Source organism: Brachyistius frenatus, unplaced genomic scaffold, assembly GCF_029030835.1.
Source record: "Brachyistius frenatus isolate BFR_SWC_R1_liver_20210118 unplaced genomic scaffold, ASM2903083v1 Contig_19, whole genome shotgun sequence".
Taxonomy (NCBI): Eukaryota; Metazoa; Chordata; class Actinopteri; family Embiotocidae; genus Brachyistius; species Brachyistius frenatus.
The window spans coordinates 1,108,577-1,133,979 of record NW_027210618.1 but is presented as its reverse complement, the minus strand read 5'-3'; the positions used below and the strand labels follow the sequence as shown (position 1 = coordinate 1,133,979).

At 41.2% G+C, this 25,403-nt stretch overlaps 1 protein-coding gene across 3 annotated transcripts in view; it reads right to left on the bottom strand.

The window, feature by feature from the left end:
* The window catches only part of cntn1a (contactin 1a), a 69,743-nt gene that overhangs the window by 18,414 nt on the left and 25,926 nt on the right, over positions 1 to 25,403 (bottom strand). For 2 of the 3 annotated variants that reach the window (XM_069695251.1, XM_069695249.1), the window contains exons 2-7: positions 14,138 to 14,272; positions 11,526 to 11,564; positions 4,089 to 4,218; positions 3,035 to 3,213; positions 2,554 to 2,649; positions 1,834 to 2,040 (exon numbers count right to left, since the gene is read on the bottom strand). In XM_069695251.1, the coding sequence (XP_069551352.1) occupies positions 1,834 to 2,040; positions 2,554 to 2,649; positions 3,035 to 3,213; positions 4,089 to 4,218; positions 11,526 to 11,564; positions 14,138 to 14,192 (706 nt within the window). In that variant the 5' untranslated portion in view covers positions 14,193 to 14,272. The remainder of the gene's footprint in view (positions 1 to 1,833; positions 2,041 to 2,553; positions 2,650 to 3,034; positions 3,214 to 4,088; positions 4,219 to 11,525; positions 11,565 to 14,137; positions 14,273 to 25,403) is intronic. The other variant, XM_069695250.1, reaches the window with a different exon arrangement.

Genomic DNA, 25,403 nt, shown 5'->3' with positions numbered 1-25,403 from the left:
CAGTCATTAAGATTATGTCAGTAAACCCTTCTCACGGCAGGATCCTTTGGCCAGATAATTGGTTCAGACCATCCTCAAAGCTGGAACGCCCCCGTGACTGTCAGGAGGGGTGAATCGGACCCAAAATCTGCCCACTTATCGTGTAGTGTGGAGCCAGTTTTTGAGTTTGTTTTGCGTTTCCTTCCAAAATATCTGTCTGGGTGGGTAAAACAAACGCTACTTCTTTTATGAATGCTGCTTTACTCAAATGTCCTTCTTCTGGATGCACACTGGTATTCTGGTTTTGACCAAATTTGGAATATGACGTTTACATGGAGACAAGGTTATGTGTCTCCCTGTATGTGGATTTCTGAGTGTCAGTTTGTTGGATTTGTATTATCCCACTCAGTTTCGACTGGACTTCTTTCATGTAGTCTCAGCGTGAAGGGAATTTAAAAATCTATCTTGGAAACTCGATGATGTATTCAGTCCAGATTTTGCAGTACGCTGTGTAGGTTGAGGTGTGTACTTTATTCCTGAACAACTCAACCACTCAGACCTTTCTGTATAAACTGAGTCACTTCAGATAAGTTCCTTTACCACAGCATGTACTGCTCAGACAACTAAATGTTGTCATCTGATCAGAAGTAAGGCAGAGAGAAACCCAGATAAAGTGTTAACAAGTCAAAGTAGTGAAATCAGAGTATTTTAGCATTCAGGTTTCTGTAAACTGAGATAAAGACTTATCCAGGCTAATATAAGCTTAAGTACATAACCAGAATACTGCAAATGACATTATATTTATGTAATTGTAAATAAATGCAGTTTATATATAAGGCATTGCAAATCCTTGACAAAATGCAAAGGTATTCATTCCCCTCCACACATAGACATATAAACTAGATAAGAGGCCACATCATACCCCAGAGGGCATTGCATAATACACTATGCATGAGAGAGCCCAAACAACTGTTCAGCTCTGCTCCTAACCTCTTCGGTGGAACAAAACATTCTAGTTTGTGTCCTAACTACTATTCAAGACATATTTGCCACAGGTGAAACTGGCCCAAAGTTAGAATACAATGAAAGTAAACATCTGATGGATTCTGGGAAATCCCCTCAGGAAAAGGTTACAGCTGCTTTGTTTTGTATTTGTTCTTCTTACATTGCGCTCTGCTAATACATAGAGCCTTTAAAAAAAATGAGTCAAATTACATCACTCCAGTTTCTCTTTTTCATTTCTGGGACAGTTTAAGTTCCTGCACATTCTTTCCAGCCAGCTGGCACTGTCTCAAAACAAGTTCTTGTGTGTCAGTTCACTTCAATGCTAATTTAGTCCTGTAACTTTAATTTTAAAAGCCAATCACAGTGGCATGACCTTATCGCATTTAAAACAAGCACTGCTGTGATTAAACATGGTGCTTCAGCAGGGACAGGAGGACAAGAAAACCAATGCAGTACTTTGGTGTGGCCAGGCAGAATCATTTTATATCTTTCAGCATCTCTTTCAGAAATACTTGAGGTCCTGCTCATTGGCAGAAGAGTGTGAGAGAAACAGGCTGGATACTATTTCAAAAGACTCCTGTCTGCTGTCGAGACACATATTAAATCTCTCTGTTGTATTCTACTGACCTAATTGCAGTGTATTTCAAACATTACTGTGGCCAAAGTATTACACTCTGATTTACTGGTGAGATAATTCAACCAACTAAGATACTGACTTGTCCTTTCATGTGAGTCAAGAAACCACATTCTTTACTCATGCAACGAACATCAACCAATGCATTAGTGTAACAACCACAGTGAGAGGTTTCAAATGGAAAGACAGTGTGTAGTAGGAAGTGAGGTACTAACGTTCAGCCAGAGGCTCGAGGGGGATGTAGTTGGAGAAAACACTCTTCGAAATCGATGGGCTGGTTGCAATGCATGAGTAGTTGCCTTTGTCTGAGGAGTCCACCTTGGAGATATAGAGGTTGCCCGTTATCTGAGAGACAAAACGTCGCTTGTCCAGTGGGATGAAAGTGGGGAACTCGTTGAGGATCCATCTGAAAGACAGCTCGGCTGCACAGAAAGAGACAAAACACCACCTGTCAATCAAGAGTCTGGACACACAGCAGCAGCACTTGAAGCTGGCTCACTTTGAGTGATCTAAATATGTGCTAAACAAAAATAGCACACCAATTTGGTGCTGAGGGAACTTAGAATTCAAGCAACCATTAACCTTGCAGGTGAAATCTTTCAGCTGAAAGGCATAATAGAAGCATCCTGCAAGCACATCAGCTCATTGAGGTAATTCTGATGCTGTGGAGAGAGCTAACAATGCTTTTAGACTGGATGGATGAAGATTTCCATCAGTGTGAATATAAAAAATGTGGGTACAGCTTTTATGGTTGACAACTATGGCTAAATACCAGCAATGTCATCAAAGCCGTGCTAACTACTGTTCCACTGGTCCATCTGCCCTCTTGTGAATCAGATGCTAAAGCAACATGAGGGAACATATTCTTGTCGGGAAATCTCAGCAGAAGCTTGGACTTAGACTTAGACTGAGGTCCTAGCTCTCGCATGCTGTACCTGGATAATGTGGTGGGGGTGCGCAGAGCAGCACCGCCCCCTGTCCCTCTTTGACGTGAACCGACGACCTCTCCTCCGACGAGAAAAGATCGAGGTCTGAGAAAGCAAGAGACAAAAATCAGCAACAGTAGCGACTAAGTAGGCTATGCTGGAGCCTTTGACCGTAAGCACATGTTGACAGTGTTTTTGTAATTACTCTCGCTGGCAGGAGGGGGAGACAAAAGTTCCACACTGCACTTCCATAAAAACATGTCATTTTTGTATGAAGTTCAACAGCTACTCTTGAATCGAGCTGTTTATAACAGAAAAGCACATTAGCCACACTGTTGGCACAAAGTTAGACAACTCACAAACTCCACTTTCCACACCACTTATGCTTTGTACCAGCTTCCCATGCAATTTCAGCGTGCATAATATCTAGGAAAGTAGTCCGTAGACTGTACACAGCCTAAATGGGCGTTTTCACATCTGGACCACTTACATCCAAACTGGACTGAGGCCTCTTGGCTGAGGACCGTGCCGTACATGTTGGTGGCCAAACAGGAGTATCTTCCATCGTGCTTGGTTTTAATGGGCCTGCTGATTACCAAGTTGCCTCCTACTAACTTGTAGTGGCTGCCCTCTTCATCCAGGTAAATTTCCATGTTGTCCAGCATCCAACTGCAAGGAAAACAATCAAGAGACAATACAGTGGTCAGAAAAGCAGTAAGAGTCAAGTATGACATAGAAGTCTATCATATTATATTGTTGGTTCATTTTACACAGAGCATCACAAGCAGGGCCTGTCAGGAAAGTTGTTTTGAAGCAGTGACGTGCTTTTAGTGCAAATCATTTGATGTTTGACCCTCCGAGTCCGCAGCACAGTATTTCTTCTACTGTAAGTGTTTGCCAAGACACACAAATCAGTCATTGTTCTATGTAAAAACAATGACTGATTTCATGTTTTGGATGCAGAAGAGACTGTACTGTAGATGAACCCTCCGTACCAGCTGTGGTCAGAGCTAATTCCTTCCCCTCTGACTTCTAATTCTGGGCTTTCTGACAGTGAAACCGATTCAGAGGATGCAGCACAATATCATTTACATATATTTACATCTAAATTGAAATGGAGAATGCAAAACGCTTTAAATTTTGAGCAGCAAAATGAGTTGCAGACATGATAGCAGTGCTGTTTGTGCTACGCCGGCAGGAACATCTGATTAGTTATTCAGTTTTCTGCCATGTCATGTTTTGGAATTTAAATTACCGTTAGTATGAAGAAAAGACACATATGTGCTGCGAACAAAATAAGTTGTGCACATTGCTTGAAAACAACAAATTTATATGGGAATGGCTTGAAACTAATGGTCTCACACACACATAGTAAACTTTGAAGGTGCTTCAGAGGTAGTATATGGACATCCTTGTGACCTTGCGATTAAAAGGCAGACCATAAAACAGTCTGAATACAGTGTGAGAGATGGTGAGTGGTGGGAGGCACACAGGATGCACAGCGTGTCGTAATGATGCCGGGGTTTATGGGGAACATATGTTACTTGTATGTGGCAGGTGGACTGGCTCTGGCCCGGCAGTTCATGGTAATTTTGGCCTCGGGTGATTCCTCGGGGTAGATAGTGTCCACCGGCTGCTCCTCGAACACTGGCCCGTAACCTGTGGCTTCATCTGCTTGTAACAAACAAATGAAAAGGACCAGGGTGAATAACAACAAGTCGGATCTGCCATGAAAAACAGAGAGTGCTGGGTTCAGAAGTAACGCAAAAAAACAGACTGAGATTTCCCGTGTGATGACCTGCCCTTTAATAAATCAGCCTGGTCTGTGGTTTTTACAGACAAACACACCTCTAATGTTTAGTACTTAGTTTTAGATAAGTCTTGGTTGTAGCTGTAAGTAGTCTAATACCTGAATCCACACAAACTCCCTTTCAGGCATTGATGCAGAGTAATAAGCCTCTGCTTTATTACAAATCAAAGCATCACACTAATTATGGCAAAGATGAACTCGCTCAGGTGCCAAACCACAGTGACGCATTCATCTGTTGCTCGTGGATGTGACATTGTTACAAGCTAATACAAATCCTGGAGGTGGAAATGCCAACTTGACTTAGCATAATCCAAACCTTTTTCATACAGCATGTGTCATCCTGAGTGCTGCGAGGCAGTTGAAAAGGAAATTTCAGGGAGAAGAATCTCCTTGATGAAAATGCTTTTCTTGGTTCAATCTGCCTTTTACACCAACACGCAATTAGCCCCAATTACTCATTAAAACAGGCAGACATCACAAGCAGTGGCATGAATAAGACATAAACACAATGCCAGGCAATGAATAAGCAATGAGGCGAAATGTTCCCAAATGCTGATTATTCTCCCAGATCAAGAGTGTGCGTAGGTGACTGCAGGAATAAAAATGTGAGGCATGCGTGAATCTGTGTGTCCGCGCACACGCGTGTTATTCCCCCGTGTTTCGGAATTCTGAGAGAACACAGCTGACACCTCAATGGGGAGAAGTTCGCTCTTTCAGACTAGCATCCTGCTCGTCTTCGATCCGTCTAGCCAGGCCGCAGCTCAGGAGTCACTCCCTCTGAAAATGTTATATTGACAGACTGAGCAACCTTTAAAAACTTGACGCTTATTTTATATAATATCCTCCTCCACCTGAAACTGCATTCTTACTACAATTTCATTCTCCAAAAGCAGGGATACATATTTGTGATGAATACTAAGAAAGTAAAGCAAGAAACATATTCATTTCAGCAGCTGCACATGTGTGAGTGCTTAATATCTATGTACTGTAATCCCCCCAAAACTGGCTGTGTAGTTGAACATCAGTGAACTAGATGCATATTTATCTGCCTCTCCTGTCAGGAACGACAGGAATTCAAAATCTTGCAATCCTAACCAGTTTGAAGACAGACTTATAGCCACATTAGCAAGTTCACTGTTCACTGTACAGTCAACCAGGAGGCAGCAATTAAGATGTTAGGAGACAGGATCAACTCCCACTCACACACTCCAGCAGCCAACCGTGTGCGAGTGCTTGACATTGATGCAAATCCCAAGGACTCTGAATAACTGCTGGCCGAGAGAGAAATTAAACTCAAACTATAAATGGGCCATTGTGGGGCTGATGGGAGGCAAATTAAGTGAGTATCCATGTTCTGGGAACGAGGGAGAAAGAAAGAAGAACAAAGAAAAAAACAGAGGATTTGAAAGAAAAAGGCTCGTACAGTAAAGGGAATACAGTGACCCTATTCTACTGTCGGACTTAAGTTGTGCTGCACGAGCGTCAGATAAATGCTTTCCATGTAAAAATGAAATATACGTGGATGGGTTGGTGGAGGAGAGTCACTGAGGCTGTGGTGCAGTGCTGAAATAGCAGTTGGAATGTAATTCGGCGAGATGAGCGCTGGTGCCATTCCTGTCCGTTGCCTGTAATGTGGGATGTGACAGATGGTAGAGGGGGGTGTTAAAGCAGGCCACATAAGGCCCACTGCCTGGAGACACACACAGACCTCTTACATTCTCTCTGCCTTGTTTTACTTTGTCTGTCTGTGTGGAGATCTCCCGGGCTTGCCTCTGTCCTCCCTCCATCTCTCTAACCTATATCCTACTGTCACGCTCTGCTCCTCTTTCTTTACTTCACACTGATTTTCTTTCACAACCACATTCCTTCAAAGCCTCTCTAGTTTTTAGCCAGCAGCATGTCTGTGGGTTAGTTCACCACTTTGGTTCAGACTGAAACATCTCAGCAACTATTTAACGGTTTGCCATGAAATTCTGGACAGAAATTCATTGTACCCTGAATATAACCCACTGACTTTGCCGATACTCCGACCCACCATCTGGTGCCATAATGAGACTGAGCTTCTGTATTTAGCGTAATGCCTCGACAAACACTTGACAGATATTCATGGTACCGCGGCGACCCTGTGGTTCGGTGGTTAGCACTGTCGCCTCGCAGCTAGAAGGTCCTTGCTGCTCGGCTGGGGTCTTTCTGTGTGGCGTTTGCATGTTCTCCCTGTACCTGTATGGGAGTCCTCCAGCTGCTCAGACTTCCTCCCACAGTTAAAACAACAAACATACTGGGTTGATTGGTGATTTTAAATTGTGGATGTGAGGGTGAATGATTGTCTGTGTTTCTGTGATGTCTGGGGTGTACCCCGCCTTCATCAATAGCTAGCTTCAGCCTCCCTGTGATCCTATACAGGATAAAGTGGTTAAAGATAATGGGTTAATATTCATGGTACCCAGACAATGAATCTGACTTTGGCAATCACTTAAATTTTCATTTAACTGAAATGTGAGTTTTCATTTACCAAGTGAACCATCTCAAAATGTAATCAAATCTAGGCCAAAAACAGTTCAGAAATCAAAGGCTTCCTGAGGATGATTCCTACTGACAGAAAAAACACAAGTTCAGAGTTGTGGTTTTGAGTGAAATACTGGATGGATTTCCCTGAAATATGTGTCCCTCCTTAATGTACTATAATAACTTCCCGTATTTATTTATCTAGTGCCACCAGGCCAACGGTTTAGTTTGTCCAATACTTTCATTTTTGACCCAATACCTACAACTGACAAGATTTCCATTAAACTCACATGTACTTTGTGTTTAGAGCTAAATAGCAAGTGTTAGCATGCTAACATGCAGAATAAAGACAGTGAACATGGTCAACATTACACCTGCTAAATGTCAGCATTGCCATTATGTGCGTATCAGCATACTGACTTAACGATTTAGCTCAAAGCACCACAGAGGCGTATTTATGGCTGTAGACTCGCATCTCAAATGATCTCTTTCTCACAGCCTCCCACTCTCAGTTGCTTTGTGAGCTCTTTCCAAAACAGCAAATCTATTTCTAACTCTCCAACACTGCTTCTTGTCTTTCAGACTCCTTATTATTCCTTTTCCTAATCTGTGTGGCTCAGTTCTCTTTTTTTCCCTGCATCAAAACCTTTCTCTGTTTCCTACTTTGGCACCACTTGACTGTGGATGCACTGTGTGGCCCTGTTTAACAGGCAAGTAATTATTTACACAATAGTCAATTGATGGATCCCACCTCCTACTCACACACACAAACGCACACAGAAAGACAGCCAGACAGTCACTTTGAGGGAAGGCCACATCTGTACAAAAAGGGGAGGAAAACACACGTACACAGATGGACACACACACTCTTGTAAGAAGCTGTCCGTCTCCAGGGCCCGCTGGAAGTGATCTTCAACTGGACAGACTTCATTATCTAACACAGACAGCCCTATTCAGTAAGTTTAGACTCTCATTTGAATTTGAAATACGATGGCCTGTTATTTTAGGAGCCTATTGTCGTCCCTAGCATCGGTTTCTAATGAGACATCAATTATTCAATGAGGTTTTAGGTATAATTTTAGGAGCATGACAATGACTGTCTGCCTTGAAACAGAGTTCTACTGATAAACATAAAACTGCAATCTGTCCTGCTTGTTGGTCAACCGTCATCCTTTTAAATTTGCAGCTGTCTCTTTCTGCACAAACAATATTTCAAATGTGTCTAAATAGTCACTCAATTACCTAATTAACCTAATTCTCAGATGAATTTAACTTTACTTGAACTGATGTTTTACAGCTACATCTGCAGCAAGGTTTGTTTGCATGACCAGGAGAGTGTCCAAGTGGGACAGGCACCATATTGTATCCTTGAGGCACCAAAGCACAGTGTAGCAATAATTACCAACAGGCCCCAGAGCTGCATGCATGGTGGCATACCAAAAATTGTCTCTGGAGTGAAAAATGTACTTTTTAAATTGTATGTTAAGCAATATTTAATTGTTCTGCTTCACTGCAGGCCCAGTTATTTGCAGAGGTGTGGGCAGTGTGAGTTAAGTGTATGCTCAAACTGTTGCCAGCTGTGCTATCACAACTGATGTAAACAAAAATGGTTTTCTGAAATCACACCTGCAACAGACCAGAGCTATTCAAACAACTGAATCCAGTGATTTTCACAGGCCATTATACACATTAATCAGTTTGCTGTTATAAGAAACAAAAACAGATGTTTCATCACTGGGTTCACTGTCTTTTGTCCAAAAATAATACACAAACAATTAGTCTTTAGCGAATCCATCATTTATGTCCTGTAGCCACAAAGGTGACCTTAAAAAGTTTCCTCTGTACGGCTGTACAGCTGAGACGTGATTTAATAAGTTGATATTGACATTGTGATACGTCTGAATGCTGTGAGAAACGAAAAACTTTTCACAGCCACCTTTCAAGCCGGTTAAAGGTGAGCATTCGGTACTGAGAAGACAGATATTGTCTGAGCTGTAGTATTGCTCGAACAGCAGAGAGATGGGATTTAGCATTGCTATGAGCTGAATGATAAGCAGTTCACTTGTAAGAAAACAGAGGGATCCTGCAGTGTGTCCCAGCTGGAAGGCCGCCTACACAGTGTTCTGACCTTTGAGGAGCTCTGTATCGACTCGGCCTTCTCCAATGACAACACCTTCATCTTTGTCCAGGTTTGACAAGAGTTCAAAATTGTAGAGCCTAAACAGCATTTTCTCAGATTGCTTAGTTCTGAGTGACCTTAAAGACTTTCAGCCTCCAGTGTATCAGACTGACGTGTGCATCGAAAACATGCAGCAAACAACAGGATACATGGTGTTGTGTTATTTCTGCAGACATGTGGAGACAATGTCAACTTGTCCAGGAGGTGATACACCATACGAGCACACACACGCACGCACACACACACACACACACACACACACACACACACACACACACACACACACACACACACACACACACACACACACACACACACACACACACACACACACACACACACCATGTACGTCATTCATGGAGAAGAAAAGAGAATGAATGAGTGAAATAAAAAAAAAAAAAAACACCACAAATAAAAGACTGCTCTTCTCACTCCTGGATCCATCAACAATTCAACCTACATGCAGCATCCCATATTATTCCAAGCAAAAAATTTGCAAGCCTTCTTTTTTTTTCCAATGTCTCCCTCGCTGACAGTCTGCTTTCACTTTATTTTTCTCCCAGGGAAGAACACACGTCGTACAAAATGTGGTACAAATAAGAACTGACTGCTATGTGGTGTACAGACATGAAAAGTGGATCGACCTTCTCCTCTGACTGGCAAGAAAGTGAATAAGAAATGAATATACGTAGGATAAATACTGTGTATACTGTATATGGCTGTATGAATGAATCATAAATGAATGACACAGCCATATATCATTATTTCCCCCCACTGTCTCATCAATCAAACCCACATAATTCATCGAAGGGGCATGACAGCTCAAATACAGTTTCGAGCTCTAATGACCATCATACATTCATCTGGCCAGTCCAGTGTAATGTCCTGGATTAATATATATCTGAAAGAAGGAGAAATCCAGAAATAGCAACAGTGGAAAAAAACATGACCTGCAGATAGATGTTTCGAAGGGAGACGTCCGTCACCGCCTGACCCTCAATGAATCCTGACAGGCAAATACTACTGTAGTTTTCCCACTCCACGGCTGTTTTGAGACGTCACAACTAAATCCAATTTGGATCTAACATGCTTCTTTTCTTTGGCCTTCGGTGTATTTCAGTAAATGAGAAGAACAGCAGCCCACAAATGCACGAATAGTGTTTAAAAGTTTGAAGAAGTATTATCTCATATTTTTTACAATTGCTATACTGCATTGTTTATTTGTTGAATCCTAAGAAAGTGGTACTTTATGTGAAAAGGCTTTTCATGTGGCCCACCAGAAGGCTTTTGTAATACCCTGTTCTCTTGAACTATAAAAATAGCATTAGTAAGTGATTCAACAGTCAAGGAGTAAGTTCCCGTCTAAAAGAACAAAAGCACACAAATTCCCGTCAAAAGTGAATGTTTCCATCCAATTTCAAATGAATTTCACAACTTAATGCCAGTAACAGCTTTTTTGCAAAGATTGATTAGGTATGTAGGTATTTACTTTATTAATCCCCGAGGGGAATTCTTTTTTTTTTTTTTTTTTTTTTTTTTTTTTAGGTAGGTAGGTATTTATTAGATTAGATTTGGTATAATAAGGAAACAACAAGTCATAATTCTTAAAACAATCCAGCGGAATGGCCTTGACAATGAGTCACAGCATCATAAACATGCCAGCAAACAGTTTGTCTGGTATAAATTACATTACATTTCATTTAGCTGACACTTTTATCCAAAGCGACTTGCACCACACCGATGGTACACCATCGGGAGCAGTTTAGGGTTCAGTGTCTTGCTCAAAGACACTTAGGCATGTGGACAGAAGGAGCTGGGGATTGAACCACCAACCTTCTGATTAGTGTGCAACCCACTCGACCAACTGAGCCACAGCCTGCTTACAAATCAAATGGAAACAGGACATTTAATTGTATTGCTATCCTGCTAACAATTTTGTTTTTCATTTCAGGAACTTGGTTTGAGAATCTAGGAATTCTATAAATTTCACAAAGGTACTCACAAATATGTTCAGAAAAATATATTGTACTGTATGTCTTGTCAACCATATGCCCTTTCCAGTGACTCAACATTGTCTGTGATCTTGTGGGTCCAGTTCAATCAGGCCCCAAAGAATAAAACATTCTTCACACATGAATGACGAAAAAAGTTGTGTGAAAACCCGCTGCACATCAGTGACGCTGGAAAGCTCACATGGCACTGTCTAATAGATGTGTGTGTGTGTGTGTGTGTGTGTGTGTGTGTGTGTGTGTGTGTGTGTGTGTGTGTGTGTGTGTGTGTGTGTGTGTGTGTGTGTGTGTGTGTGTGTGTGTGTGTGTGTGTGTGTGTGTGTGTGTGTGTGTGTGTGTGTGTGTGTGCGTAATGTGCATCTCTGCCCTTTCTCATCCTTAAAGAAAACTCCAATAATACTTTTCAACAGCACAGGAAGAGTTTTTAAGGCATTTGAACTAGTAACAATTATTTTTTTGGCAATATAATTAGTCTTACCTCGATAAAAGTCCGGTATGGCCCCATGGACTGATGCACCTGTAAGAGTTAACATGGGAAATCATTTACACATATTGACCCATGATGCTGCAGACACATGACCGTGGATATTTCATTCCATTATAATTCCCAGTGCGTCAAATACTGCAGTTTTATCAAAGCTGTTGGCATCATAGATACGCCCTCGATGCCCTCAGGCATTGGCAAGTCATGTGATTAAGTCAAAAGAATGACAAAGTTCACGTAGAAGGGAGGTTCAGGGTGACTGGCTGGAAAAAGGACAGGACTTTCACCTTGTAGACAAATGTCTGAGTCTGTGAGGAAGCAAAACTCAGCGAAGATTTCTTAGAAGTTGTGTAAATACGTTACTTAAGTAATGTATACAGAAACTTAAATTGATGCACGTAAAATTACTTATTCTATCTTTTCCTAACCCAAACCAAGTAGCTTTAGAGCCAAACTCTAACCAAATTGTAACCATGTCACACTTAACCCAGACCATGATCTTTTAGCTAAACCTAACCATACGGATTTTATGACACAAACTTAATTCATTTTTTGCGTATGTGCTGCGTGAGATGTCAGCGGACTGTGACAAACTGGCAGTATTTGATGCCCTGGGGTGAGAACGGGTTGGACATTTAGATTACTTCCTGGGTTCCAAAACACTTCTCATAGGATAAGACAAGAAAATGGTTCAAAAGAAGTCGTGTATCATCAGGACTGTTTCTTCAGAGAGCAGCTCGTCTTTGATAGAACTCATTTTTGCTGCTGAAAATGTGATGAATGAGTGGGAATTCTCTGACTGAAAGACTGAAAGACTATCTTTGGCTGAAGGCCATCTCTGTGGAATCCACAACATGCCTTTATTGCCTTCACAATAAAACTCTCAAAAATGTTGTGGTTGGCCTTCAGTGAATGTAGGTGGAATAATCAGTGACTCTGTATTCAATTGATTTCTGAATTACTCATGGGAGAAAAAAAACATACCAACCTGATGATTAAACAGTAATCTTAAATGTTAAATATATTTTGTATCTGTAAACTGTACAGTATACCACAGTATAAGCCTTACTATGGGACAACTACCTTAAAATGCACACACACACTCTATACTTTAGTTGTGGGTTAGTGTATGCTTGACCTTTGTTCGACTGTCACAATATAAATGTCACATTAACCATCAAACTTTATTCTTGTTCGGGTTAAACAAAAATGTCAATCCAATGTTCTTGACCCACAAAAAGGAACAGAGGCTGCTGTTTGGCTGCTGTCTGGTTGGATAAAGCAGCAATACAGTTTAGCTCTGTGTTTGAACTTCATATACCGGGTGTAGTATGTGTTCACTGAAAGCATGTATGAGGTGTTTTATGTGGATTTATTTGTCTATTCCATTTGTGAAGGCGCTATGTGACCGCATTTTCAACTGGATGTTCAAAGCTTCAGCCGCTGTACCACGAAAATCGTTGGTGTATGCAGCACAGTGACCTTCCCATGTACAAAAAAACAGAGAAAAAAAAGAAAATAAATATAAATCGCCTAGATGTCTGTGTTTTTGAGACAGATTTTGTATGGAGCTGGGAGAATTCCCAGCCCAAACTCCCTCTTCTTTTAGTTCATGTGAAATCAAATTGAAACAACTGAGAATTGCCCAAGGTACGGCAACACAGAGGAGGTTGTTTCTTTTTTAGACAGGTCATTTTCAGGCCTGCTGTTTTCTGTCCGCTTCGCTTTGTTTCCAACACAGCTGATTGCACAGCAGTATGCTGAATGGAACCTCAAAGGCACACGTCTGCCTGTATTGGTCTATTAGATATCATTTTTGACAATTTCTGCTCCTTTTACTCATCCTTAGCGCATACATTTTTACCTTAAAATGACCTAAATCTGCAAAAATGTAACTACATCATTACATTCAAATGTGTCTTTAATTTCGTGATTAAAATCGGATTTCTATTCTGTCCTTGAAGCACTCGTCCCTGCCAGCCTCTATTTACTATGTTATGTAAAGCTGGCAGTTGGCAGCTTGTTCACACCTTGTCTTCCTTGCTCGTCATTCACGGATACTCTGGCAATCCAGTTTTGACAAGTGTGCTACCATCCAGCTGCCTGCCACCTGTGTGATTTTAATGCTTTGTAGTTGGAGCCACTTATCAGAGTTTATGTCTGATTCTGTAGCTGCTGTATGAGACACAATTTACTGACAGACGGTTAGTTTCAAAATTAATCTTTGACAACTGGAGATTCATATGTTGATGCTTGAAAGAGGAAGGACATACTAAAGGAGTCAAGCTAAATGAGCAAAGTCTTTTTGAAGTTTGAGTGCTCCTACAACTGCTCATGTAATTCAAAACATTTTATGTATCAGCAATACAGAGTCAACATTTTTTAATCTAAATGCTTTCTTGTCAACTTTGGCTCTGAGCAGAGAAATTGAATGACTTGTGGGGTCATACAAACAATCAGTATCGATATAAAGATGCCTGATTGACACTAAAGAGGCTAAGTGTAAACATGGGATGGTTTTCCTCAAACAGCAGTGACACAGAATCTAAAAATATCTTTTAACACACTGTGAATTAATTTCCCTTTGAGCTGAAAGTGCTACAGACCTGCCGGGGAGAGTGAGAGGACCAGGAGATGGAGGAGCAGGGTGAGGTGCAGCATGATTTTGAAGCGAGAACCACCTGGTGGGGTTACAGCTAGAAGCTCAGCTGATGGAACATTAGCAGGACTGCCTGGTTTTCCTTAAAGAGATCAAGAAAAATACAAAGAAAGATAGAGTGTCAAAAACATCATAAACCTCTTTTTCTGTAGAAGTAAATCTATTTGGTCTCCAGTGTGGTTGACCCACAGAAAAACGATAAAACCTCCACTGCCCTTCAGGTTAAAGTATTTACTACATTATTCCAGCTGCAGAGAACTTCTCTTTAAAGTTGAACAGTAAACTGTGTGGCCTCTGTTAACACAAACTATGATGGAGCAGCAGAGCAGGAAAGTTTTAAATCCACCCTTCACAAAAAAACTAACAGTCCCACACAAATTAGAAAACGGCATATAAAATAGAAAGCAGGGTTTACTTGTTGTCCTGCCATGCATTGCAGAATTTCTTGCAACATAAAACCAAAGTAAAAAGGCAGAAACCAGCATAAATAAGCATGAAATACAATCCCATTTGCAAAACCAAGACCAGTGTTTACAACGTGCATATATTAATTACAATATTTATCGATCTGTTGATTATTATCTAATTAATTCTGTAGTTCAGAAAAGGTTGGAAAAAAAAAAAACATCCAATGAAAGTTCCCAAAGGTCTCGTCTTGTCTGACTAACGGTGCAAAGCTATAAATGATCTTAAAAACACTCATACAAAAACAAAACCTCGTGTCTTAGAAGCTGGAACCAGAAAAGGTTTCGCATTTTCACAAACTAACAAGCACTTTTGTGTACGATCACTAGAGAAGGCACGCCGCATACTGTATGGCATCACCGCTGTGTGGCATCTGGAAACAGTATCAGGATCAACCTGTGTAATAGCCCATGACGAGCTTCGCCTGCCAATCCCCCGCCTCCGTGCAGACCACAAGCAGGCAGCGCTGCATCGTCTTCACCGTGTCTCTGCTTCCCGTCAGCCTCTGCGGCACGATCTCCTTGATAGCTTGACGCCTGATGGTTGGCATTTGGACAATTGTCTGGAGAAACCGTGAGCACTGGTTAAGCTGAGCCCACCCCCCTTTATTATTATGAAATGGGCTTCAAACCTATCTTGAAGGATAACCCACGGGGAAACATGTACGCGTCACTTTACAGGAGACAGAAAAATAATCCAGGTGTGTATTATCTCCATTATTATCAGGCTTTCATCAGTCAAGAAATAGTATGAGGAAAAAAAACAACCTCTTATTTACAACATGTGTTTTGTCTGTGTCAGTCAACCCTGATTGTGAATACCTTCTCAATACTTTTCGACCAACATGCTGTCACGCATAAAATTCCTTTTCAGCTGTCACAGCACTGAGCATCAGCTCAGACCCGTCCGCTCATTCCCAGCTCATGCTGGATTGGTGAGTGATGATTAGAGTGTAATTGAACATGAAGCAGACACTATCGATTCTTGTGAACGGTCTGAGGTGTCAGCCGGCGAACACTCAGAGGTGTGACAGTGGGATTGAGATCTCAGCGCTCACCAGACAAACGGAGTCCTATTACAGAAAATGCATTACGATAGAGGAGAGCACATATAATATTGCAGCTTTACATGACACAAACATAACCACACTGACTGTAAACTCACACGGGTACAAACACACACAAATAAATGAAGACAAACAAGCAGTAACACTGTAAACTCTGCACAGTATGTTAGGCATAATGTCTGAGCTGTGCAGCTGCGAGAGAGCCATATAGAAGGGATTTCATCCTTACGCTGGACTGTATCCTAGCAACACCTTTCAAAAGCAGCAGTTTGTGTGCTGCGGGGGGGCCTTTTGTGACCAGCAATGAAACTATGCAAACACTCATTTTAATCTGGAACAACACTGCTGTTGTGGAACGGAGACCCAGGGTGCTGTGCTCATCCTATTAAAGACATTCATCTCTTGAATTCTGACAAAGCACTGAAAAAAGTAATGTTCCCTTTTTCTCTCGCTCCGTTTCACTTCCATCTGCAGCTATACGGCTACGTAAGAATCATTTCTGTAACTCATAAATCATAAATGGTCTTAATAGATGCACTTAAGAGATTAGGAGGGACCACACAAGGAACCTCATTATAGCTTATCATAGTGCATAGTGAAAGAACCAATCCCCTCCCCCCCATTAGGAACTGTCGCTGAGTTGATATACTGTAAAAACACATCAGACCCTGTGGAAAGGCAGCAGGCTCTTACAATCAGTATTAATGGGTCTTCTACCTCTGCTGTCTCATCTGAGCAGCCTGAATACACATGACGAGAGCGCTCCAGTCATCACTGTAAATCACAAAGCCCAGACGTGAAAGCCCTCAAACAAGGCCATTTCTTCTCCCCCATAAATCACACCTTGGCCAGAGCTATTCCAGCTTGGGGTTTGATTTTGGTGTTTTTTCTTGTCAAGGTTTTTTTTTTTTTTTTTTTTTCTCCAGCCTGGCGTTGCTCGCCGAATTTCAATCTCTTTCTCACGCCTTACTCCCCATAGAATTCTCAACCTCATCACTCTGAAATCGGAAATCATATTACATCGAGTGGAGGTTTCTTCTGGGGCCAGAATCTGAGGATTTACTGCTGCACTCCATTGGCCAATACTCTCATTTGTGCTTTTTATCCTGACCCCATAACTCCCTTCTGGCACAGCAGGCTAAGTGAACGTGAGTGAAACCCCGTCTTTACTGTGTTTGGTCCGATATGAGTCGCATAATTGAGTGGGTAACTTTATAGAAAAAGACAAAGAAGCGTATCGGATGGAGAGGCCGGAGTGGTCGACTTCAAAAACAAGATGTTGCTCTGACAGCCCCACCCCCCACCACTGCTTACACATACAAGCACAATCAGCAGCACCACCACAATCAGTCATTAACAACAGATTTGCAGTAATCCTGCAAGGGGAAGCCAAGACGGGGTTAACGCTGGATTGGTCTAAATCAGTTGGAGAAGGGAAAATGAACATTGCTTAGACACTGTGTCATCTGCAGCATCCCAGTCATGTCTGACTTCACAGGGATGTAACACAACAATTCCAGCATGTAGTGAAGACAGACGGGTCAATCAACTAATTGTTTCGGTCATTAATGGGCAAAAAAATGTCAAACATTTAAATTGCTCCAACTTATTAAAAGAGAGCATTTTTCTTTGTTTTATAACACTGTCCTGAATATCTGTGGGTTTAAGGCTCGGTCATAAAAAACAATAACTGAGCACAACACCTTGGAGCATTGATCAATTCAAGAAAACAATCTGCTTAATCATCAATAATAGAAACTATTTGCAGGCATGCTTGTGTTGAGTTTGTCCTTCAATGTCAAAAAGCTGCTGAAAATATACACTGATGAGCCAAAACATGACGACCACCCCCGCCTGATATGCTGCTGGTCCTTTTTGTGCAGCTCGAACAGCTCCAATACACTGAAACATGGGACTCCTACAGACCTCTGAAGGTGCTCTGGTATCTGGCTCCAAGAGAGCAGCAGGTTCTTCAAGTCATTTAAGTTGTGAATCCTCCCAACACTCTGTCAGTTCATGTTTGTCCTTCATTGGACCACTGTCGATACATAAGTCTATTATGGTTTAATTTCTCCCAGATTGATGACGTCAGTAATTTTATTTAATCACAGAAAGATCGAATAGCGATACACTGGTAATTTATGGAATGTGCTTATTTGCTTTCTTGCCAATTTTTACATGAGAAGATAAAACTCTGACTTTGAAATTTAGAATTTAAACCAAACTTTCAAATTTATTGTAAATTAATTTGTTGTTCTTATTTTTAGAGTTATTTTATTTTCCTTAAACTGACTGAATAAACACATGAAATTCCTATGTGGAGATACCTGTAGACACGAGACACAACGACAACAACAACAACAACAACCTCCAAGTAGCAAACTACACACTAAAAATGGCACGTTTGGACAAAGACTAAAATCCTGCAATGAGGCAGACCGGCTTGGTCTTTTCATTCATCTTAAAGACCAGGTTTACCTCCCAAGATGCTAATGTTCCACCAAAACAAGCCCTCCCCAACATATTGCAGGAGCACCGTGACCATGAATCCCCGGGTTTAGCACCACCCAAGATGACTGTGATTGATTTAAAGAAATCCAGTCAAGCCAGACTGTTATTTCCCCTATAACACAATGATATACTGCATTGGTGCAGCCAGACCACTCTCCAGCACAGAGGTGGATGGTCTGGTCATGTGACACAAGGCAGTATATTACTGTCTATCCTGAGGCATGACATATGAAATCCAATAAGATGTCTAAGGACTACTCATCACCTTAAATTACAAATTTTGTAACGCAGTTAATGAGATTTAATATGATCACCAAATGACTGCTGGGGAAAAACAACAAGCGATACAGGGAAAGGTATATTGATCCAGATTAAATCAAGAGGAAACAGTGAGACATTGGTTCTGACATCATCTGTGAAAGACAGCTGTGACTTAGTCTGCTTTAAAGGGCATCGCTGGTCAATCTCTTTAGCTTGATTCATCCAGAGCCTGTGGAGTTGCTGTTTTACTGATTTACCTTCAATCATGCCTGTAAAACTTCTCCAGCTGGGAAGACTGAAAAGAAATATTAAATTTTTCAATCAAAAACTCAGTTAGCACATTTGAAGCCAGTTTACAAACCAAAATCACAGTTCTGTTTCTTCCAGGGAGCCAAACTCTCTATTTTTAGAAGCAAATATCAGCCATGCTGGACACTACTGTTTCTCTGGTTTACAATTTATTTCTTCATAGCATATTTGTGTCAGTGGGTGGGGTCAGATCTGGTAAATGCTAACTTTAGAAATGCAGTTTGACAAAGTTTTCTCTTCCAAGAAACAGAAAACATCACAAATCGTTTCATCTCTGGTGAGATCAGACACCTGATATGACTGCATATTGTTATTAAAATAAGCCCCAGAAAGAGACAGGAGCTGTGATACCTTTTATTTCTATGCTGAATCACCACAAAGCAGTGGAGATGCATTTAGTGTATGAATTATTTATGACAAAATCATTGATTGTGATTCCAGAATGAGCCATTGGCAGACCTGTTTGTCTCCACCTCATCCCTGAGAGATCCAGGCTTTGTATACTTTATCTTTGTGGAAAGATAAAGCTGGACCTGACTGCAGATAAATGTGGTTTTATCTCCCAGGAGACCAACAGAATGATTCAGTTCAGAACGGGATGCAGATTTCAGCTGTACAATCCTATTGTACAGAAGATAAAGCAGTAACCCCAAGACACGCACAGCAACACCCGCAGAAAAAAGATGCTCTGTGCAATCTTTGTGCTGCACAGACCCCCTGTTGCTGAGCAGGAACTGGTTCAGCACTTGATAGAAAAAAATTATTTAATTTTTCAGATTGTTAACAGCTTGATTTCTCCCGCAGTCACAATTCACTTTTCATTTTCCTTTTAGCAGACTTGGAGAGTAAATATCACAGCCAACTGCTGTTTTTGTTTCATCCTATTTTTATTTTATTTTTATTTTTTTAAAGGAAAGTGTCCAACAACTAATTATTTATCTAAATTATCTGATAAAGAAATGGCAATAATCCTGAATAACAGCAACATCTAAAATATATAGCCATGTAGTGCAACAAAAATACTTTAGTGAGGTTTGAAATCACGCTTCATTCATTTCTTAGGTGATTATTTGTTGTGTTGTGCAATCTAAAGCATAAACGCTTCGAATTATAGATACTTTTGTCCAACCTGTACAAAAACACCTCAACACGTCATGAACCTGGAGCAGACAGGCTCCATGTAGAGTATCGATCATGATGTAATCCAGCTGCAGATGATCCAGTCATGGCTCGTTCACTGTGTCACCCTGTCTCATCCCTTCCTCCTTCTCTCTCTGTCTCTCAAGAAGAAATTTCCCCTCGGGGATTAATAAAGTGTATAAAATCTAAAAAAAAAATCTAAAAAATCATGCAACACAAGCAGTGATGCTAATGTAAGCTATTTATCCTGGCCCATGCAGTCAACACAATGCCCCCCAGGGCCACAGGCTCAGCAAACTCAGCTGACCTGAATATCAATGACACCAGTCATTCAGCCCATAAACACTGGAGCTGGACTGCCATATGAATTACATTAAACTCAAATCAGGTATGTGTCTGTAAATGAATGCAGAACAGCAACAGCTAAACGCGTGGCTTGAATCCTAAAGGAGTGATCGCAACTTTTGCCTTCCAAGTCAGAGTTTCACAGGTAATGAGGTGGTCATCGTTTGATGCTGTTCCTGAAGGGTGAGAGCTGATAATTCTGCTATCATGACTGAGCATGCACCTCTGAAGTGATGATTTTTCTCTGTAACGGCCTATTAGCTGTAACCACCCTGCAGGGACAGGCTTCTTGACTCATCTGACCTTTCTCTCAACCTCTGTTGATGCTGCCAAATGTTAAGTCAAGTATAAAACATTTTTCAAAGAAGATACAGCAGAGGAAGAGAGATCACAGCAAATATTATAAAGAAAAATGAAAGCAAGGTAAAAAAAAAAAGCAAAAATGGTGATATTCTGTATTCATGCACAGATTTACAAATGTAGAGATGAACAAAAATATTTATTAAATTGCATAAAATAAGCAGAAATAATATTTAGCTCTATAGTTCCTCTCTATATCTTCCACCTAAGGACTTTCAACCACCTCAAAAATATCTGAAGGTAGTTTACAGGACAATAAAATTAGATATGCAGGCCAGATTTTAATTTAGGTTATTTCATCACTCTTCCAGGATCATACGTTTCTTCAAACATTTCTCAATAGAAATGAGACAGTGATATTCAGTAATAGCCCGATATCATGCCAAATCATTTAATACATGTGTCAGTCCGCTACAGGACAGTGTCAGTGTGACGTTTTTACCTTGCCTAGGTGTGAAAAGTATATCATACATGTATGACCAGAGTTGAAGAAGGAGGTCATGTGACCGAGGTCAGTTGATGCAGTTCAAAAGGGGTAAACTCTGAGTCAGGAAATAGGTTGGGGGTGGTTGAATGGATGAGAAAAGGGACTTGCACCTAAGAGACCAGGGTTTGGATTACCCTAAAGAAGTCTTTCCTAACCAAGTAGTTTCTTCTTTTTTTTCTAAACCTAACCACATCATTTTTGTGGATCATAAACTTCCGACTACTCTTGTTGTGGGTGAACGGTGCGCAGCACTGTGCCATGTACAGAGCAGGAGGAAGCTATAACTCTCCTCAGTGTTAAGCTTGAACAACATCAGCTCCTGAGTTATACAAACTTTTGTGAGCGATGGTAAAGGGTCAAAGCCAATAAATTGGGGTGGTAGGGAGCGACGATTGTGCGTTTCTGCGTGATAAAAAAAATATGCGTTTTCAATGTGATGTAAGCTGGCGTGTTCTCATGTTGGAGAAACCAAGTGCTACTGAATCACAGTTCAGGTTGTTTGCACTGAATGTTTTCTGTCAGATGCCTCAGAATATCAGAAGAAAACTCAGTGTTGACAGTCTGACCCTGAGGGACAAATTCACTGTGCACGACCCTGGTAATGTCGAAGAAAACCAACCCGGTTGCGCTTGCGGCCTAATGCACCTTTTTTGTTTTGGACAGTGATATTCTGCCCCTCTTGAAAAGCGAATGTCACTCAAAACACCTCGTCCGGCTCATTGCCACATTGCTGTGGGTTTTCTGAAGCATTTCAGGGGTCTCCATTGCCGATTTCCCACGCAAATTTTGATGTGCCATTTATGGTCATGTCAAAATCGCTGTGTGCAGAGACCAGCGATCACAAAAACGTGGGTGACTTGGGTGCTGATTTTAATCAAGCGACGAAATTTAGAAAACATACTCACGAAGGTAATACCTTCCTCCTGTTCCTCTTGTGCGTGAACGGTGCATTCAGAACTTCTTGATCCACCCTTATACTTCCTACTCCTAATCGAGGTAAAACCTGTCACTGACAGTGTCCTGCAGTGGACAGGTGTATTACACGCTTTGGTTGGACATACACTGTAAAACATCAGACTTAAATCTTTGACACGCTGTATTAAAGATGAATTTCAAACAGTTACATATCAGAGAAGGCAACTATGAATAAGAGTACCCTCTTCCTTTTTGACACTTGGATGTTACCATCATTTACATGCAACGCTATTTCTGCTACACGATAAAATAAGTTTGCAGCTTATTTCCATGTTAATGTAATCAGTTGTAACACTGAAAAGCACTGGCCTTGCAGTGCAACAGCCGTGGAAGTGTGATACATTCTGTGGTGGGATAATGCTCAAGACAAAAGCCTCCAGATATGTGCTTCCAAGAATGGAAAGTGTGTCACAACATATGCCTATGATAAATTGTGCCACAGAGGCAAAGGTCACAAGAGGCCTGCACTCTATCAAGAAAAGAGTGCTCCGCTAAATTACTTCAAGCCACATCCGTCCAATAAAGATATTGGCTTTGGTAGCCACATATCTGAGTCCCAGTTCACCAATGGTCATACACTGTGGTAAATAACTGTAATTTAGAGGTGACAGGGTGCTGCTTGCACTTCATGGCAGAACTGTACAGATAAGAAAGTCCATATCCTGCAATTGTAGCATGCTGAAGTGTTCTGAGAAAACAATCACTACATTAAGATTGCACAAAGAAAGGTCTCAGAGGGACAGACTGCATTTATTCTGCATTGGGTGGCTACAATAAATTGCAAACAATGGACCGATTAATCTAAATTGAGGCCTTCACCACAACGTTTCCTATTCATCTCCTCATTAGATTAGAGGGTGTGAATCCAACATTAGTCCAGAGATTAGCCAGACAAAGGGAACGTTTAAATGTAATCATAAAATAAGATACAAATATCCTGCTTAATTGCATTATGGTCAGGAGGAGGAGGCGGTTAACCATCACCGCTTTGTGAGAGCTTTAACAGACACCCAGGAAAACAATCATGGCATGGATTGTGTGGGGTGTGACTCTGCTCAGTGCTTACCTTGCTGTGGAGAGCTATCATGCCAGCGGCTATGTGACGAGATGAGCTACTTAGCAAACCCATGTCCCCATCCCCTCCAACATGCCTACTCTGCCAAGTGTCCTAAATATTCAGCTCTATTGTCTGCATCGGGAACAAGCAATGCTGCTGGATGGAAGCGCTCTCTCCAAGGTGCAGAGGAGGAGGGAGGGACAGTGAGAAAAGAAAAGGCCAATTCCCTGTGCAGGACAGGGAGCCATGCAAATGGGACGACAATGACAGAGGCTCCCTGCGGTGTGAGCGCTCCACAGAGGGGTCCTCTCTCTTGGCCGGGCTGCAGTTTAATCTCTTAAACCCTCCCGCCCCACTCACACGCACACGCAGGAACACCCCCACACAAAAACCACAAATTGAAAACACGCACAGACACACAATTGCAACCCCTCTCCCCTGCGCCCTAACTTTAACCCCCCGCCCCCCGTCTCCGCGCCCCCCAACTCTGCTCTCATCATCAGCCTGGCAGCGGGCCAGACGTGTCCTCAGCACTGTCATTCTCCCCATTACTGTCACAGAGAGAAACAATTTCTCCTGGAAACGAGGTCTGCTGCTGAGGAGCTGAACAAGCCAAGAAAACCCTTGCTTTGCAAAAAAAACAAAAAAAACGTGTGCATCATTAGGCAACCAGCAAAGTGATGATAAGACATGAAGGACTGTTGCTGTGATATGAACTGCTCACTTAAAAGTTGATGTGCTGTAATTCTCCCATTTTCCTGATCGTTCCCTTCACCTATTCTATATATCTTGCAAAAGAAAGACAACTATGATCAAACTCTTCTTTGAAGTTCATTAATCTCAAGCAAGCGCTCTCAATATCTCAAAGTTTCCAGCTGTTAAAGTAATTTACCATCAACCTTATGTGAACAGAAGTCAGCCGCCCACCAAAATGTAAAACAAAAGATAATGGATCATTACACTATAATATGCAATGTCTCTTGAACTGAACTTTATAGACCTGAGCAAATACTTAAGAATAATTCATTCTAAATTAATAACATTTTCGGATTTTGTCAAAGGTTTGTTTAGGTATAATGAAGAATATCGTGCTTATTTTTTTAAAGTGTTATTTTTAGACCAAAAAACGAAACATTTTTTTCAATATGACTCACATTTTTACATTTGTTAAACAATCTATTATTTAGAGGCACACAGATGGTGACTATAATATAAACCCGGCTCGATATCATGCCAAAGAGTGTAATACACCTGTCAACCACAAGATCCCTTGTCAGTGTCAACTTTTGCATCGCCCGGGTGGAAGAAGTACATGGATGTACGACCAGCCTGGTTAATAGGTCATGTGACAAAGTACAAACAGTGATAAAGACTACATAGGAAGGAGTTTGGTGTTTGGATGGACACAGGACTGTCACCCTGACAACTGGTTTTTGAGTCCGTAAGAAAGCAACGTAAACATGGATTTCTTTTAAGTAGAGTAAGTTACTTACATAACGTACTGCATTCAACTTACGTAACGAACCTTAAGTACCTTAAATAACATACGTAACTTTACTTATGTAAAATAACTTATTTTAGGCCAAACCTTAAACCTAACCAAGTGGTTATTGGTTCCTAAACCTAAGGCATCTTACTTTTCAAACCTAAGCAAGTCTAACTTTGACACTGACACCTTATCCTCTAGTGGACTGACGGGTGTATTACACAACAGGTTGATCAGCCTACATTAGCTTGTCAAAGTTTTACATCGATATGCTCAATAAAAACTAATTGTAATAAAGGAATGTTTGAAATAGTTGTAAAGCTCTGCCTCCATGTTGTCCACACTGACACGTTGAAAGTGTAAGTATTTTTGCTCCGTGCATATGGTGGCCGCTGTCCTTTAAAAGAGATGGTCATCAAAAATGTTTATTCATATTATGTGTTTGATGCATGTAAGAAACAATACTGGCAGTATTGGTTGAGCTGGCGTTACATTATTCATTTCTTACTGACAAATAACTTAGAGAGAAGATTTTCTACCTCTTGAGGGGAAAGAAACGTGAGAGGAAGAGAAAAACTAAAATAAGTAACGAGCCTTTATGCAAGACATAGAAACCCCAAACCTCTCCAGTGGAGCAAAAGGATGATATATTATTCAGCTGTTCCCAGCTGTGAGTTTTCTACTCAGCCGGTGGGGTGGCATGGCGTTTAAGTAGTATCTACGCTTTTTAGAGGACAGGAAGCAGCTACTA